Source organism: Pseudophryne corroboree, unplaced genomic scaffold (genome assembly GCF_028390025.1).
Source record: "Pseudophryne corroboree isolate aPseCor3 unplaced genomic scaffold, aPseCor3.hap2 scaffold_501, whole genome shotgun sequence".
Lineage (NCBI taxonomy): Eukaryota > Metazoa > Chordata > Amphibia > Anura > Myobatrachidae > Pseudophryne > Pseudophryne corroboree.
In genome coordinates, this window is record NW_026970107.1 from 229,235 (window position 1) to 245,686 (window position 16,452).

A 16,452-nucleotide genomic window follows, 5' to 3' on the forward strand; every position below is an offset into this window, starting at 1 on the left:
GATGATACATGAATGGGGGAGGTATGTGGTTGCTGATATCTGTGCCTGTATTCCCTATCGTCTATGTGTGTCGTTACCTGAGGGTTGTAGAGATGAAGATAAAGAACACTTACGAAAAATGCAATGATATTCTATGTCAGGGAAATGTACATCTGTTGTTGAAGTTGTGTTCGGTATCTGTTGAGAGTCGTCTTCTTTGCGCTGTTTTGCTCCTTAGGCATGAGCAACAAGCTTTGTCAGTGCCATCAGATTTACAAAAATGTTGGGCTAGCGTGAGTTTAAAAATACTAGGGAAACTGGGGATCCATGGCAAAGTTCATCAAGTGTCCATATTTAAAGTTGTCAAATCTTCTTCTTTGGTGCTTGTCTGTTGTCTGTATAGCGTCTCGTCAACTTCCTCGTCCAAGGGGGTCTTTGTATCTTGGGGAAAAGCAGAAAAACAGGTGAAAGAAACGGACCGTATAATCGCATTTTCATCACATTCTGGTTTCTATCATTGGGTCATAAATCAAATCCAGGTTAATTACGGTTTCCTCACTCCTCAAGCTCATCACTTTTGTACTTTGTTTGCACCTCATTAAAGCCTGCCCGCATCTAAATATCAATCCAATCGATATAACGACACCCAAGATACATAGTAGAAACTTTCCAACATCCATTATGACTCCTTGAGCCCAGTCTCCTAAACCGGAGAACCAATTTCGCGGGTTCAACCATGACACCCAACCAGTCAGCTCATTACCTACAGCAGCAAGGGTGAGATTGTGTTTTCGACGAAATTCCCACTTCAATTGGAGAATATCGTCCATCTTTTGGTCTATGACCTCTACCGGGTCCTCGGTGCTCGTAATGAGTGTGAGTATAAGGAGCTTGGGCACCACGGTGTATGTCCTTCATTTTGTCATGTGTAACAGTCATCACTTCAGGCAATACTTTTCCAATATAACACAATCCTTCAGAGTTTGGGGCAAGCCACTTGTACGCCTTTCTCCCGCATATGAAATATGCGTCATCGGGGAGAACATAAGGGACGGAGAAGGACATGACCATGTTACAAACCTTCCAGGTGAAATCTCCTGACCCTAATTCTTCCATCTGCTTAATGCACGTATCAGTTTGTACGATATGTGCACAGTATCCTGGTGATACCTCTCCAACTCTAGTAATCCTATTTCCTAAGGTATATCGATACCGGAAAGATTTTCCTCTACTGGCTATGTGGCGTACGAGCTCTGCATCTGTAGGCATTCTATCTGCTCTGTGTGAAAAGGTCATGGTAAGGTTGCTCCATGACACTTCCCAATTTCCCGGTTTTCTGGGATTGGAGATGTTGAAACATAAGAGGGACCTATCCACATGGTATTGGTGGAGCTTCAAACTAGGAGGGCTGGAGATGTTAAACCTCCGATCCACCGGTCTCCCACCACTTAGCTCAAGTACCTCCCCTAACGTTAAAGGAAATGGTACTAGCCCTGATTTGCTGTGACCCTGAGGTACTTGAGAGCATACCCAACAATCTGTTTGGTTTAACACGTTACCCACTAAGGAGTGATAGTCGCTCAATGGATGCCGGTCCATATGGATATTAAAACTAGATTGGCATTTCTTTATGCATCCATCTTCAACCAGATTATCACAGAGCCTACAGATACAATTTTCTTCAGCTAACAATCCATCACAATTTCTTCTATCGGATCGTTTTCTGATACTCGCCTTTGCTTGTTGGTTTGGTTGATCTTGGAAAACTACGCCTCCATCATCATAATCGGAACCCATTCCAGAACCTCTCTCGACCTCTATGGTACTCTCGCCGGAACAGACTGCTCTGGTCAACATCATGGTTAACATCAAAATCCGGATCACAGTCTCTTGGGGCAAGTCCATCTTTGAGGAGGAAATAGAGAAGAATGAGAAGGGGGAAAAATAAATTTTTAAGGGAGAGGGGCTGGGAAGTGGAGAAAAACAATAAAAGGGAGAGGGGAGTCGACAACTGCTTCCAGTCTTCAAGGCTCAGGTGCCGCCTCAGTCCTCCTGGAACAGACACTCTAGTGATACAACCTCTACCGTCTGTTCCTTATCACGGGACTTCTCTGGATCGGCAACCTTTTTGCAGTGGGATGAATGGACCCAAGTCTCTCTCTCAGCAACCTTCAATGCTGTGGTGCTAGTCAATAAGACCTGGTATGGTCCTTCCCATCTATCAATAAGACAACCTGAGCGTAGAAAATTTCGTATCATTACATAATCCCCAGGTTCAATGTCATGACAATTACTACCTGGTAGATCAGGAATCACCAACTTCAGATTATCATTTTGACTCCTCAACTGCTTACTCATGTTAATCAAGTACTTTACAGTTACTTCATTGTTACATTTCAAATCATCCTGAGGGTTAATCATGACATGCGGTTGTCGACCAAACAAGATTTCAAAAGGAGACAGATTAAGGGGGGACCTGGGAGTGGTTCTGATGCTATACAAAACAATGGGTAAAGCTTCTGGCCACGTCAATCCTGTCTCTGTCATTACTTTACTCAATTTATTTTTAATAGTGCTGTTCACTCTTTCGACCTTCGCACTCGCCTGTGGACGGTACGGAGTGTGCAGCTTACTATCAATTCCCATCAACTTACACATTCCTTGAAAGACATCACCTGTAAAATGGGTACCCCTATCACTTTCAATGATTCTAGGGATACCATATCTACATACAAATTCCTGCACAATTTTCTTAGCTGTAAACATAGCGGTATTTGTAGCTGCTGGAAATGCTTCGACCCAATTCGAGAAAACATCTATACAAACAAGTACATATTTCAAATTTCGACATGGGGGTAATTGAATGAAGTCAATTTGTATTACCTGGAAAGGGCCGCCGGCAGGTGGGATATGGGATGGTTCTGTAGGTATTGCTTTTCCAATATTCTTTCTCAGACAGGTAAGGCATGACATTGCTCTTTTACTCGCATGAGAGGAGAATCCTGGGGCGCACCAGTATGCTCTTACCAATTTGCACATCCCCTCCTTGCCTAGATGAGTCAGCCCGTGAGCTGCTTCAGCCAGACATGGAAGGTATGCCCTGGGGGCCACCGGTTTACCATGTCCATCCGTCCAGAGCCCTGAGGACTCCTGGCCATATCCCTTTGCCTTCCAGACTGCTCTCTCCTGTGTGGAACACAAATTCTGCATCTCACACAACTTTTGTGTGTTGATGGTATTAAATACCATCAGTTGTGTGGTGTCTGTCTGTATGGGGGTAGCAGCTGCAAGCTTTGCGGCTTCGTCTGCTCGGCTGTTACCAAGGGACACTGGGTCTTGACTATATGTATGTGCTTTACATTTGATAACAGCCACTCTGTCGGGTTCCTGTATCGCTGTTAGAAGCCTTTTTATGTGAGCTGCATGCGCTATCGGTGTACCAGCCGCCGTCATGAAATTTCTGAGCCGCCATAGCGCTCCGAAATCATGTACTACCCCGAAGGCGTATCTGGAATCGGTGTAGATATTGGCAGACTTACCCTTAGCCAATTCACATGCTCTGGTTAGGGCGACCAGTTCAGCAACCTGGGCTGAGTGAGGTGGGCCTAGCGGTTCCGCTTCTATGGTGTCTTGGTCATCTACGACTGCGTATCCAGTACACAAGTCTCCCGAGTCTGACTGTCTGTGACAACTACCGTCCGTGTAGAACGTGAGTTCTGCATCTTCCAGTGGATTGTCACTGATGTCAGGCCTTGCGGTAAAATTTTGGGTCAAATATTCCATACAATCATGTGTATCTTCCTTTGCATTAAATCCTCCTTCCCCATCACTCTCACCTTCCACCCTTTGTGCCTGACCAGGCACACCTGGGAGAAATGTTGCAGGGTTTAATGCACTGCATCTCCTTATGGTGATGTTTACTGGGGCCATTAATGCCAATTCCCATCTTGTAAACCTTGCTGATGAGACGTGTCTGGTTTGGGCAGAATTCAATAAGGCAGATACCGCATGCGGTGTATGGATTGTGAGGTTGTGGCCTAGCACGACATCTTCGCTTTTTGTCACTAGCAATGCTATCGCCGCAACGCTACGCAAGCATGTGGGGAGGGATCGCGCTACCGTATCTAGCTGAGCGCTGTAATATGCAACTGGCCTGCTGGCATCACCGTGTTTTTGTGTTAGTACACCTGCTGCGCACCCAGCACTTTCTGTTCCGTATAGTTCAAAGGGTTTCCCATAGTCTGGCATACCTAGTGCTGGTGCCTGCGTTAGGCATTGCTTGAGTCTCTCAAATGCTGTTTCAGATTCGTCTGTATGCGAAATCCGATCAGGTTTGTTTGAAGAGACCATTTCCTGCAAAGGTAGCGCCAATATGGAAAACCCTGGGATCCAATTACGGCAATACCCACACATTCCTAGAAACGTCCTGATCTGTTGCTGGGTTTGTGGCAGTGTCATGTCTCTAATGGCTTGGATTCTATCAGCGGTCAGGTGTCTCAGTCCTTGTGTTAGACAGTGTCCCAAATATTTTACCTTAGTTTGGCATAATTGTAACTTGTCTTTGGAAACCTTGTGACCTGTGTCTGAAAGATGAAACAGGAGCTGTTTCGTATCCTTCAGGGAAGCTTCCAATGAATCAGAACACAGTAGTAGATCATCCACGTACTGTATCAACACTGATCCACTCTCCGGTTGGAAAGACTGTAAACAATCATGCAAAGCCTGAGAAAATATACTTGGACTATCTATGAAACCTTGGGGTAACCGAGTCCACGTGTATTGGACTCCTCTGTATGTGAATGCAAACAAATATTGGCTGTCAGGGTGCAGAGGTACCGAAAAGAATGCGGAGCAGAGGTCAATAACAGTGAAAAATTTGGCAGTGGGAGGAATTTGCATTAGGATGACAGCTGGATTAGGCACTACGGGGAACTGACTCTCAACTATTTTGTTAATCCCCCTTAGATCTTGCACTAGCCTGTAACCCCTCCCCCCACTCTTTTTAACAGGGAAGATGGGACTATTTGCTGTGCTGGACGTTCTTACTAGAATGCCCTGTTGTAGCAAGCGCTCTATTACTGGGAAAACTCCTAACTCCACCTCTGGCTTCAGAGGATACTGTGGGATTTTTGGAGCTATCCTACCATCTTTTACTTGTACAACTACTGGAGCTACGTTTGCCATTAATCCAGTGTCCTGTCCATCTTTTGTCCAAAGTGACTCTGGTATCTGAGATGTCATCTCTTCTACTTGGGATGGATTCCTATTTGTCATAATGGAATGTGACATTAATTTTGATGGGGAGTCTAACATGTCTCGTACTTCCTGAGCGTGATTCTCAGGGATGTCCAAGAATACACCTTCAGGAGTACAATAAATGACGCAACCCATTTTACATAGTAAGTCTCTTCCCAGGAGATTAGTTGGTGCCGATGCAGCCAGCAAAAAGGAATGCTTGGTATGCAAAGGCCCTATTGTAATCTCGGCTGGTTTGCTAACAGGGTAGTGCTGGACTACTCCTGTTACTCCCATGGCTGGAATTGTCCTACCAGTGGTTCTCATGCCCACTGTCGAATTTATCACTGACTTGGCCGCCCCTGTGTCTACAAGAAAGTTTAAAGTCTTACCAGCTACATTGATTGCAATTTCTGGTTCGCTTCCAAGACTAGCAATCAACTTAACTGGGCGCAGATTACAGGTATGGCCACACCCCTATTGGGTATGCTGACCTCCCTGAATCCCGTTGGCAGCAACTACTTGTGAGGGGGTTAGCTGGGAACTACCAGAGGCATGCCAATCTCTGTTCGGGGGATATCTTTTTGTTTCCCCTGTATGTGGCTCAAAACTCCGCCTCTGTGGACCCTGCTCCCATTGTCGTGTGTTGTGTTGTTGTCTAGGGGGTTGAAAAGATCTTTGTACATTCTTTGTTCTACATTCTCGTGCAAAGTGTCCCGGTCTGTTACAAGAAAAACATGTTATTACACTTGCCTTACCCACAGGATTCGGTGGTACATACGCAGGCTGCCTTGTGGTCAGCGCCTGTATACTTACGGACATCAACTTATCACTTTGCGATTCCCTGTGCCTAGTGATGTTTCTGTCGTGATCAATAGCAGCCTCTCTCAATGTGGACACTGACAGACCTCGCCAACATGGCTGCGTGGTCTGTACCCTAGCTTTTAATGTTTCTTTCAAACCATCCATCAGTACAGATACTGCTACTTCTCGATGGTTTGGGTTGGTCTTAATGTCTTCTATACCAGTGTACTTTGCCATTTCTAATAGTGCCCGGTGAAAATATTCTGGTGCCGTTTCGGACTCCTTTTGCTTAATGGAAAATATTTTATTCCATTTAACAACGGCTGGGAAATACTCCTTTAGCTGTAAATTTATCCTTTTTACATTATCCTTGTTGTACACGTCTGTAAGCGGTACATCTTTATCCAATGCACAGTCAGCTAAAAATTGAGTTGCGTCAACATTGGAAGGTAAACAAGCTCTTAGCAGTATCTGCCAATCCTTGTTGTTGGGTTCTACAGTGTTACCTAGATCCCTGATGTATTTTTGGCTAGCAACTAAATCCTTCCTGGGGTCAGGAAATTCGGACACTATTGTTCTTAATTCCATTCTGGAAAATGGAGTGTACATGGCAATGTTCCTTATGGGAGTGGCTCCAGACACATCCGTTTTTCCATTGGGAACTGCTATTACCCTTACAGGAGCAATTCTAACAGCCTCTTCCTGTGTAGATTCTACAGCTTGTTGTGGTACAATTGTTTCAGTGTAGTGCATGGTGCCGTACTTACCCGTTGACACGACCTCACCTATCCCTCCGCTAGGGGCTTTCACTAATCTCGTGGGTGTCGCTGTGCCTACTGTGGTCTCTGCTATGGTGGCTGCAAGAGAGAGAGCTGAAATTGTTGCTGAATCGTCTTCTTGATCACACTCCTGAGGAAGGTTCAAAACAGGGTACATCTTGCACGGGTTAATACTTGCATGAGTTATTTGGTTAACATCATTAACATTTACAAGGTTACTAAGAGTTTGTGTTTTACAACCCAGTGCGTTTCTCTCCGCAATCAACTTCTCTCCTGCAATGTATGGTGGGGGAGGAGCTGTGGCTATCAGCTTCCTGACTGCCCCAGATCCTGCCGCCAGAGCCAAACCTCTCTGTATCTCACCTTCCTGGTGCCATAACTGTAAATAATCATGATGCTGAATTCGTCTCTTTGCTGATTTTACGAGACATATCCTCCTCCTTAAATTTTGTAACACTTCTGGACTAAAGCTACCTATTCTTGGGAATTTGTCCCTGTCTTGTACAGTCATTCTCTCCCATTCATCACATAAAGATTCGGTGTGACTTCCATATTTTTCACACATTACATATCGTGCCGACCCAACTGGTCGGTTCACAGAATCAACCTGAACCAGGGTTGATCGCCCCCTACCTGAGCAACTGGCCCCCATAGTCTGCAGGTGTTGCTTAGTCCTCCTTGGATCTCTGTATCAAGGTTTTCAGCAAGCCTTTTCAGACAACCAAATTACTCCACAGTAGGCCGGCGGTGGCGGTTTACCGAGTACCCCACTCACTCGCCCACCTCGACCAATACGACCTGATCACACCGACGTGGTGCTGGCGTACTCGATACAGGGCCCCTATGGAACCTTCAGTTTACTGGAACATATGAGGGTTACCCGCAGGACACTTACTCTTTCCAGTAAAGGTGGGGTTGTTAGATAGTTCCTGAGTGACCAGCGAACTTCCCTTTAAAAATAAAAAATTACACAAATCACGTCAGAATGTACAAATAGCGTTTGTGACCACTTTACTCTAATGGTATTAGGTCAGATTACTAACTACTGCACACAATTACGTGCGGTCCAATCGTTCAGTACACAAGCACTACTTGTTATGTACTGAAAGATCAATGGAATCGATGTTTCCGGCCGCGATTCCTTCAGCAAGAGCTTGTATGGCCTATATGGGTTCTGCACCAACACCCCAGGCGTTGTGCCACTGGACTTTTATAGCGGACCTTTTACCTTACGACCTCCTGGTCTTGTTACCTTATGACCTCCTGGTCTTGTTACCTTATGGTCCGCTATACTCTAATGCTCAAATATTATTTAACCAGGGATGCCTCCCTAGCCACCGTATATGTCACTTACACGTATGTCCCTTGACGAGTACCCGGCTTTCCTTTTGGTTCCACCTTAAAGTTGTATAAACTTATGTATACAAAACCACACTCACTCAACACATGTACACTTTGTTTCTATATCTATTTCTGCGCAGAAATTGTCTTCAGTCCAACAGTGTTACCAATTAGGAGTAGGATCTGTTAAACTAAATTTCAGATTTTTCCAAAAATAGATTTGCGTTATTTACCGCGTCGCGTTATCTACCGCTGTGCGTTACTTATCGCCTTTGCGCTAATTATCGCTTTTCGTGACTTGAGCTACGTGGGCGTAACCGGACGCTACGTTGCGTAGTGAACGCTGCGTGCGTCTGCCTTTGGATTGCGTACGCTAGTCTTTGTTAGCGACACGTGTACGCAATGCAAAGATCCACCGTAACACAATATATACTTTTATCAATGTAAATGATCCCTGATCATCTACCGCAATCCACACTGACTGCCTTATCTCCCAGGCAGATCGTGTGTTGTTCTATACTTTAACTATTACCTCTACTATGAAATAACAGCAAATCTCTTTTAGCACTTTCTATCAACTATAAAAATTTGGCAAACAGGAATAGTGATATACGAAAATGAAACAGAAAATGCAGATATGTGTATGCGTGCGTGTATACGCAAGACAGAAGAGAAATAAAACAGTTTTAAAAGACACAAGCGTTTTGTTCTTACTTCCGGTTCCCGGATTCCTTCAGCACTCTTTATCTAAGCGAAGCAGACGCTTATCCCGTCAGCACTGGGAGACAACCTCCCACCCTTTGCTGGGGGATAATGTCTGCTGATCTACCTAGTGCAGATATGAGAAGGATAGGACAAGTCCCCAATTGACAATTCTAAATACTTTTGTCGTATAAACAACCCTTTATGAAGTCTAAGAACACTGTACGCTGTTTGCTTAAGAAGTACCGTAAGGGTACGCTATTTGCGTAACGATCGCTCCGCCGTAGGCGAGACGCTCAAGCGTCACGTTCGCTCACGGCCCAGTGATCACAGGACACGTTATTGGTTATGACTAGAGTAATGATTCGCTATGGCGTAGCATACGCTCGAGACCACGAGGAGGTCACCAGCGGCGCAGACGCTCACAACGCTATACCTTAATGTTTAAACCTTATACCAATGAAATACACAGAATAACTTAATGTGAATACAGGGTGTAAGTGCAACCTTGTGTAACCTGACTAACTACAAAGCTGCTTGAGCGTCACCGACGCTCAAGTGAACACTTAACACTATAGAAAATACACAGATACTGGTTTAGGTTCCAAAGCCTATTAATTGTATTATATCTAATATATTTGAAAAAGGGGATAACAGTACAAATGATACACTACAATATAACAGAGACTTCCTAACCACAGAACTAAACAATAAATACAAAAAGACAATACTACACTGACCTAAATGCAATACAATACGATACTATCTAATACAATACAATACTAGCCTAGTCTAGGGGAGATATGAGAGAACAGAACAGAGAGAGAGAGAGAGAGAGAGAGATGAGAGAAATTGGCTCACAGAAAGACAATGATTACGGAGAGAAACTTACGCACAAAGGGTATGATCGCCTGCGCCTCGATATCCAGCTCCCGGCTATCAGCAGATAACCGTTGATGAGAGAGTGAGAGCTGGATGTGGTCGGCCTGCCTATTTATGCCCCACACACAATGCAATCTCCTGGTCCTACAATCCCATTGTCCATTGGCTGAAGGAATTCGGCCCTGCATCATAACAAAAGGTCATAGGGTGATTCATACAGGTGGGCTGTGACGATTTCCAACAGCTCAGGTGGGTGGGAAACTGGGTTTCCCGCCGCATACCTGAGTATGTGTAAATAATAGAAATGGACATAAACTTCTTATGTCCATAACTATTCGCACGAGCGATTAATACGCTCCAAACCAACACCGGAATATTACTAATTAAATACTCTTCCGATGGGTACCAAACACTGCTGTATGATTCCTGTCAGACCCTTCGTACAATACAAAGAGGGATTCCTTTAAACAGGGACCTTCTATTTTAACCAGACTTTCAGAATCTATCAAGGTGACCATGATCTACAAACTACATTAATTGTGAACATTTGTAACGAATGAGTCGCACGCTACGACTACATAAACTCTACCGTAAATACGCATACCGCGCCTGCGAGTGCACGCTATCGCGGGTATGCGCCTTCACGGGAGAGCGTACGCATGCGCAGCGCGGACCAGTTGTGCGGTGCAAATATGGCAACGTGCATAGAGACATTTTTCTGACTTTGACACCCCCTATACTGGCTAGTAATAAATGAATGTATTGGTGCGCTCTGTGTGCTCCTTATAGTAAGTAATAATACCTGATTGTATAGGTGAGATCTATATTTCCCCCCTATACTGGCTAGTAATAAATGAATGTATTGGTGCGCTCTGTGGGCTCCTTATAGTAAGTAATAACACCTGATTGTATAGGTGAGATCTGTGTGTCCCCTATACTGGCTAGTAATAAATGAATGTATTGGTGCGCTCTGTGGGCTCCTTATAGTAAGTAATAACACCTGATTGTATAGGTGAGATCTGTGTGTCCCCCCTATACTGGCTAGTAATAAATGAATGTATTGGTGCGCTCTGTGGGCTCCTTATAGTAAGTAATAATACCTGATTGTATAGGTGAGATCTGAGTGTCCCCCCTATACTGGCTAGTAATAAATGAATGTATTAGTGCGCTCTGTGTGCTCCTTATAGTAAGTAATAATACCTGATTGTATAGGTGAGATCTGTGTGTCCCCCCTATACTGGCTAGTAATAAATGAATGTAATGGTGCGCTCTGTGTGTTCCTTATAGTAAGTAATAACACCTGATTGTATAGATGAGATCTGTGTGTCCCCTATACTGGCTAGTAATAAATGAATGTATTGGTGCGCTCTGTGGGCTCCTTATAGTAAGTAATAATACCTGATTGTATAGGTGAGATCTGTGTCCCCCCTATACTGGCTAGTAATAAATGAATGTATTGGTGCGCTCTGTGTGCTCCTTATAGTAAGTAATAATACCTGATTGTATAGGTGAGATCTGTGCCCCCCCCCTATACTGGCTAGTAATAAATGAATGTATTGGTGCGCTCTGTGTGCTCCTTATAGTAAGTAATAATACCTGATTGTATAGGTGAGATCTGTGTGTCCCCTATACTGGCTAGTAATAAATGAATGTATTGGTGCGCTCTGTGTGCTCCTTATAGTAAGTAATAATACCTGATTGTATAGGTGAGATCTGTGTGTCCCCCCCTATACTGGCTAGTAATAAATGAATGTATTGGTGCGCTCTGTGTGCTCCTTATAGTAAGTAATAATACCTGATTGTATAGGTGAGATCTGTGTGTCCCCTATACTGGCTAGTAATAAATGAATGTATTGGTGCGCTCTGTGTGTTCCTTATAGTAAGTAATAACACCTGATTGTATAGGTGAGATCTGTGTGTCCCCTATACTGGTTAGTAATAAATGAATGTATTGGTGCGCTCTGTGTGCTCCTTATAGTAAGTAATAATACCTGATTGTATAGGTGAGATCTGTGTCCCCTATACTGGCTAGTAATAAATGAATGTATTGGTGCGCTCTGTGTGCTCCTTATAGTAAGTAATAATACCTGATTGTATAGGTGAGATCTGTGTGTCCCCTATACTGGCTAGTAATAAATGAATGTATTGGTGCGCTCTGTGTGCTCCTTATAGTAAGTAATAATACCTGATTGTATAGGTGAGATCTGTGTGTCCCCCCTATACTGGCTAGTAATAAATGAATGTATTGGTGCGCTCTGTGTGCTCCTTATAGTAAGTAATAATACCTGATTGTATAGGTGAGATCTGTGTGTCCCCCCTATACTGGCTAGTAATAAATGAATGTATTGGTGCGCTCTGTGTGCTCCTTATAGTAAGTAATAATACCTGATTGTATAGGTGAGATCTGTGTGTCCCCCCTATACTGGCTAGTAATAAATGAATGTATTGGTGCGCTCTGTGTGCTCCTTATAGTAAGTAATAATACCTGATTGTATAGGTGAGATCTGTGTCCCCCCCCTATACTGGCTAGTAATAAATAAATGTATTGGTGCGCTCTGTGTGCTCCTTATAGTAAGTAATAATACCTGATTGTATAGGTGAGATCTGTGTGTCCCCCCTATACTGGCTAGTAATAAATGAATGTATTGGTGCGCTCTGTGGGCTCCTTATAGTAAGTAATAATACCTGATTGTATAGATGAGATCTGTGTGTCCCCTATACTGGCTAGTAATAAATTAATGTATTGGTGCGCTCTGTGTGTTCCTTATAGTAAGTAATAACACCTGATTGTATAGGTGAGATCTGTGTGTCCCCTATACTGGTTAGTAATAAATGAATGTATTGGTGCGCTCTGTGTGCTCCTTATAGTAAGTAATAATACCTGATTGTATAGGTGAGATCTGTGTCCCCTATACTGGCTAGTAATAAATGAATGTATTGGTGCGCTCTGTGTGCTCCTTATAGTAAGTAATAATACCTGATTGTATAGGTGAGATCTGTGTGTCCCCTATACTGGCTAGTAATAAATGAATGTATTGGTGTGCTCTATGTGCTCCTTATAGTAAGTAATAATACCTGATTGTATAGGTGAGATCTGTGTGTCCCCCCTATACTGGCTAGTAATAAATGAATGTATTGGTGTGCTCTGTGTGCTCCTTATAGTAAGTAATAATACCTGATTGTATAGGTGAGATCTGTGTCCCCCCCCCTATACTGGCTAGTAATAAATGAATGTATTGGTGCGCTCTGTGTGCTCCTTATAGTAAGTAATAATACCTGATTGTATAGGTGAGATCTGTGTCCCCCCCCCTATACTGGCTAGTAATAAATGAATGTATTGGTGCGCTCTGTGTGCTCCTTATAGTAAGTAATAATACCTGATTGTATAGGTGAGATCTGTGTCCCCCCCCTATACTGGCTAGTAATAAATGAATGTATTGGTGCGCTCTGTGTGCTTCTTATAGTAAGTAATAATACCTGATTGTATAGGTGAGATCTGTGTGTCCCCTATACTGGCTAGTAATAAATGAATGTATTGGTGCGCTCTGTGTGCTCCTTATAGTAAGTAATAATACCTGATTGTATAGGTGAGATCTGTGTCCCCCCTATACTTGCTAGTAATAAATGAATGTATTGGTGCGCTCTGTGTGCTCCTTATAGTAAGTAATAATACCTGATTGTATAGGTGAGATCTGTGTCCCCCCTATACTGGCTAGTAATAAATGAATGTATTGGTGCGCTCTGTGTGCTCCTTATAGTAAGTAATAATACCTGATTGTATAGGTGAGATCTGTGTGTCCCCCCTATACTGGCTAGTAATAAATGAATGTATTGGTGCGCTCTGTGTGCTCCTTATAGTAAGTAATAAATGATTGTATAGGTGAGATCTATGTGTCCCCTATACTGGCTTGTAATAAATGATTGTATTGGTGCGCTCTGTGTGCTCCTTATAGTAAGTAATAAATGATTGTATAGGTGAGATCTGTGGTTGGAGGATGATGAGTGTGATAATGAATCGCTGTATCTCGCCCTCTTTCTCGCTATTACAGGTGGACCGTACGGTTCTCTCGGTGTTGATTATGAGTTTGAGAAACTTCTCTGTAAAATATTTGGAGATGATTTCATTGACCAGTTTAAAGTGAAGCGTCCGGCAGCGTGGGTGGACCTAATGATCGCCTTTGAGTCGCGCAAGAGAGCTGCAGCCCCTGACAGGACCAACCCACTGAACATAACGTTACCATTTTCCTTCATTGATTACTACAAGAAATTCCGCGGCCACAGTGTGGAACACGCGCTCCGTAAAAGCAAGTGAGTAATTATTATGTCAGAGATATCTGAGGAAACATCAGTACATGTATATATCTGATTTCTGGCCATTGGAGTATATATAGGAAATAAACGCTTGTGTTATACATTTGGTATAATTCTGTAAACGACTTCACCTGTCACAACAGAACGTAAGCCTTTGTGGTTACAGGATGATCCCATTCTCAGGCTCTCCGTACAGGACATGAATAACATCTGTGACTGATGGGAAATGCGCAGAGCCGGCCCTAACCAATATGATGCCCTAGGCAAGATTTTGTCTGGTGCCGCCCAGAATCGGGCTGGCCCAGGGGGCAGGGGGCCATATGCCCCCGGGATACGCTACTGCCAAGGGTCATGGGCCGGCCGCCACCTGCCACTACACAGCTCTGCTGAAGCCACTGACAAATTTATAATAAAGTATCTTTGGCCTAATTTTTTTTTAATTAATAATTATTTTTTTAACAAAAAAAACCTCCATTTAAGATGGCGCCATTACTTATGGGCCAATGCTCTGGACTTGCCCCCCAGGCTAAAAGTTGCCAGCCAGCCCCTGGTGCCGCCTAGCACCGATGCGAGTTTCACCACTGACCGCGCTCCCCTTTCCCAGCACCATCATCCTCACCCATAGTGGTTCTCATTTTGGTGCTCCTACCCCCTATATTTGAGATAGGAACAGTACACATTTTCAGTGTGCAGCACAAAAAGGGGTGTGTTCTTTTGTCAAGGGGCATGGCCACACAATACCACCCCCAGTTCAAATGACACCACACAGTAGTGTAACTTTATTCTCATTATGTCATGCAGTAGTGTCCCTTATTCACGTTACATCACACAGTAGTACTACTTTACCTTATTCACATTACACCACACTGAATTGCTTCTTATTCACATTACATCACATTGAATTGCTCTTTATTCACATTACACCGCACCATATTGCTCCTTATTCACATTACAGCACACAGTAGTGCTCTTTCTATACATTACACCACACAGTAGAGCACCTTATACACATAATGCCACACATTAGTAATACCTTTATACACATAATACCACACAGTAATGCCCATTACACATATGACATACATTAGTAATGTCCTTATATACATAATACATCTTACACATTATGCCCACCATTATTAATGCCCTTATACACATATGCCGCACATTAATAATGCATTTATACACATGACACACATAATGCCCCTTACACATATGGCGAACACTATTGCACAACAAACCTACCCACACACAGCACTCACATGGCTGCTAACACTGTGACCTCTGCCTCTGCTTGGATACAGATGTGTCCTCATACATGTTGCCTCAATATACCATGCAGCTCCCGTCCAGCTCTGCTAATGTTGGGTGCCTTTTTCTGTAGAAAATGCAACTTATTTTCATTGCTGTGTGACTAGGATGTACAAGCAGCTTCTGCTGATTAAAGTGATAATTAGCATGCCTACATTATGTGTGTGACTGCGGCTGTATCTGCATACTGTATACTATGTTACAGTGTCAGTAATAGGATATGTGGCATGTGTATATTGTGTGTGTGACTGCGGCTGTATCTGCATACAGAATGCTACGTTACAGTGCCAGTAATAGGATATGCAGCATGCTTATATTCTGTGTGTGACTGCGGCTGTATCTGCATACAGAATGCTATGTTACAGTGTCAGTAATAGGATATGCAGCATGCCTATATTCTGTGTGTGACTGCGGCTGTATCTGCATACGGAATGCTACATTACAGTGTCAGTAATAGGATATGTGACATGCCTATATTGTGTGTGTGACTGCGGCTGTATCTGCATACGGAATGCTATGTTACAGTGTCAGTAATAGGATATGTGACATGCCTGTATTCTGTGTGTGACTGCGGCTGTATCTGCATACGGAATGCTATGTTACAGTGTCAGTAATAGGATATGCAGCATGTGTATATTCTGTGTGTGACTGCGGCTGTATCTGCATACAGAATGCTATGTTACAGTGTCAGTAATAGGATATGTGACATGCCTATATTCTGTGTGTGACTGCGGCTGTATCTGCATACGGAATGCTATGTTACAGTGTCAGTAATAGGATATCTGGCATGCCTATATTCTGTGTGTGACTGCGGCTGTATCTGCATACAGAATGCTATGTTACAGTGTCAGTAATAGGATATGCAGCATGTGTATATTGTGTGTGTGACTGCGGCTGTATCTGCATACAGAATGCTACGTTACAGTGTCAGTAATAGGATATGTGACATGCCTATATTCTGTGTGACTGCGGCTGTATCTGCATACAGAATGCTACGTTACAGTGTCAGTAATAGGATATGCAGCATGTGTATATTGTGTGTGTGACTGCGGCTGTATCTGCATACAGAATGCTACGTTACAGTGTCAGTAATAGGATATGTGACATGCCT

General features: G+C 43.5%; 1 protein-coding gene across 1 annotated transcript in view; it reads left to right on the plus strand.

Annotated features, from left to right (window-relative positions):
- LOC135030565 (heat shock 70 kDa protein 12A) overlaps window positions 1-16,452 on the plus strand; it is a 251,484-nt gene that overhangs the window by 202,726 nt on the left and 32,306 nt on the right. Inside the window, exon 7 of the mRNA XM_063953943.1 lies at window positions 13,772-14,030. Within this exon, the coding sequence (XP_063810013.1) occupies window positions 13,772-14,030 (259 nt within the window). The remainder of the gene's footprint in view (window positions 1-13,771; window positions 14,031-16,452) is intronic.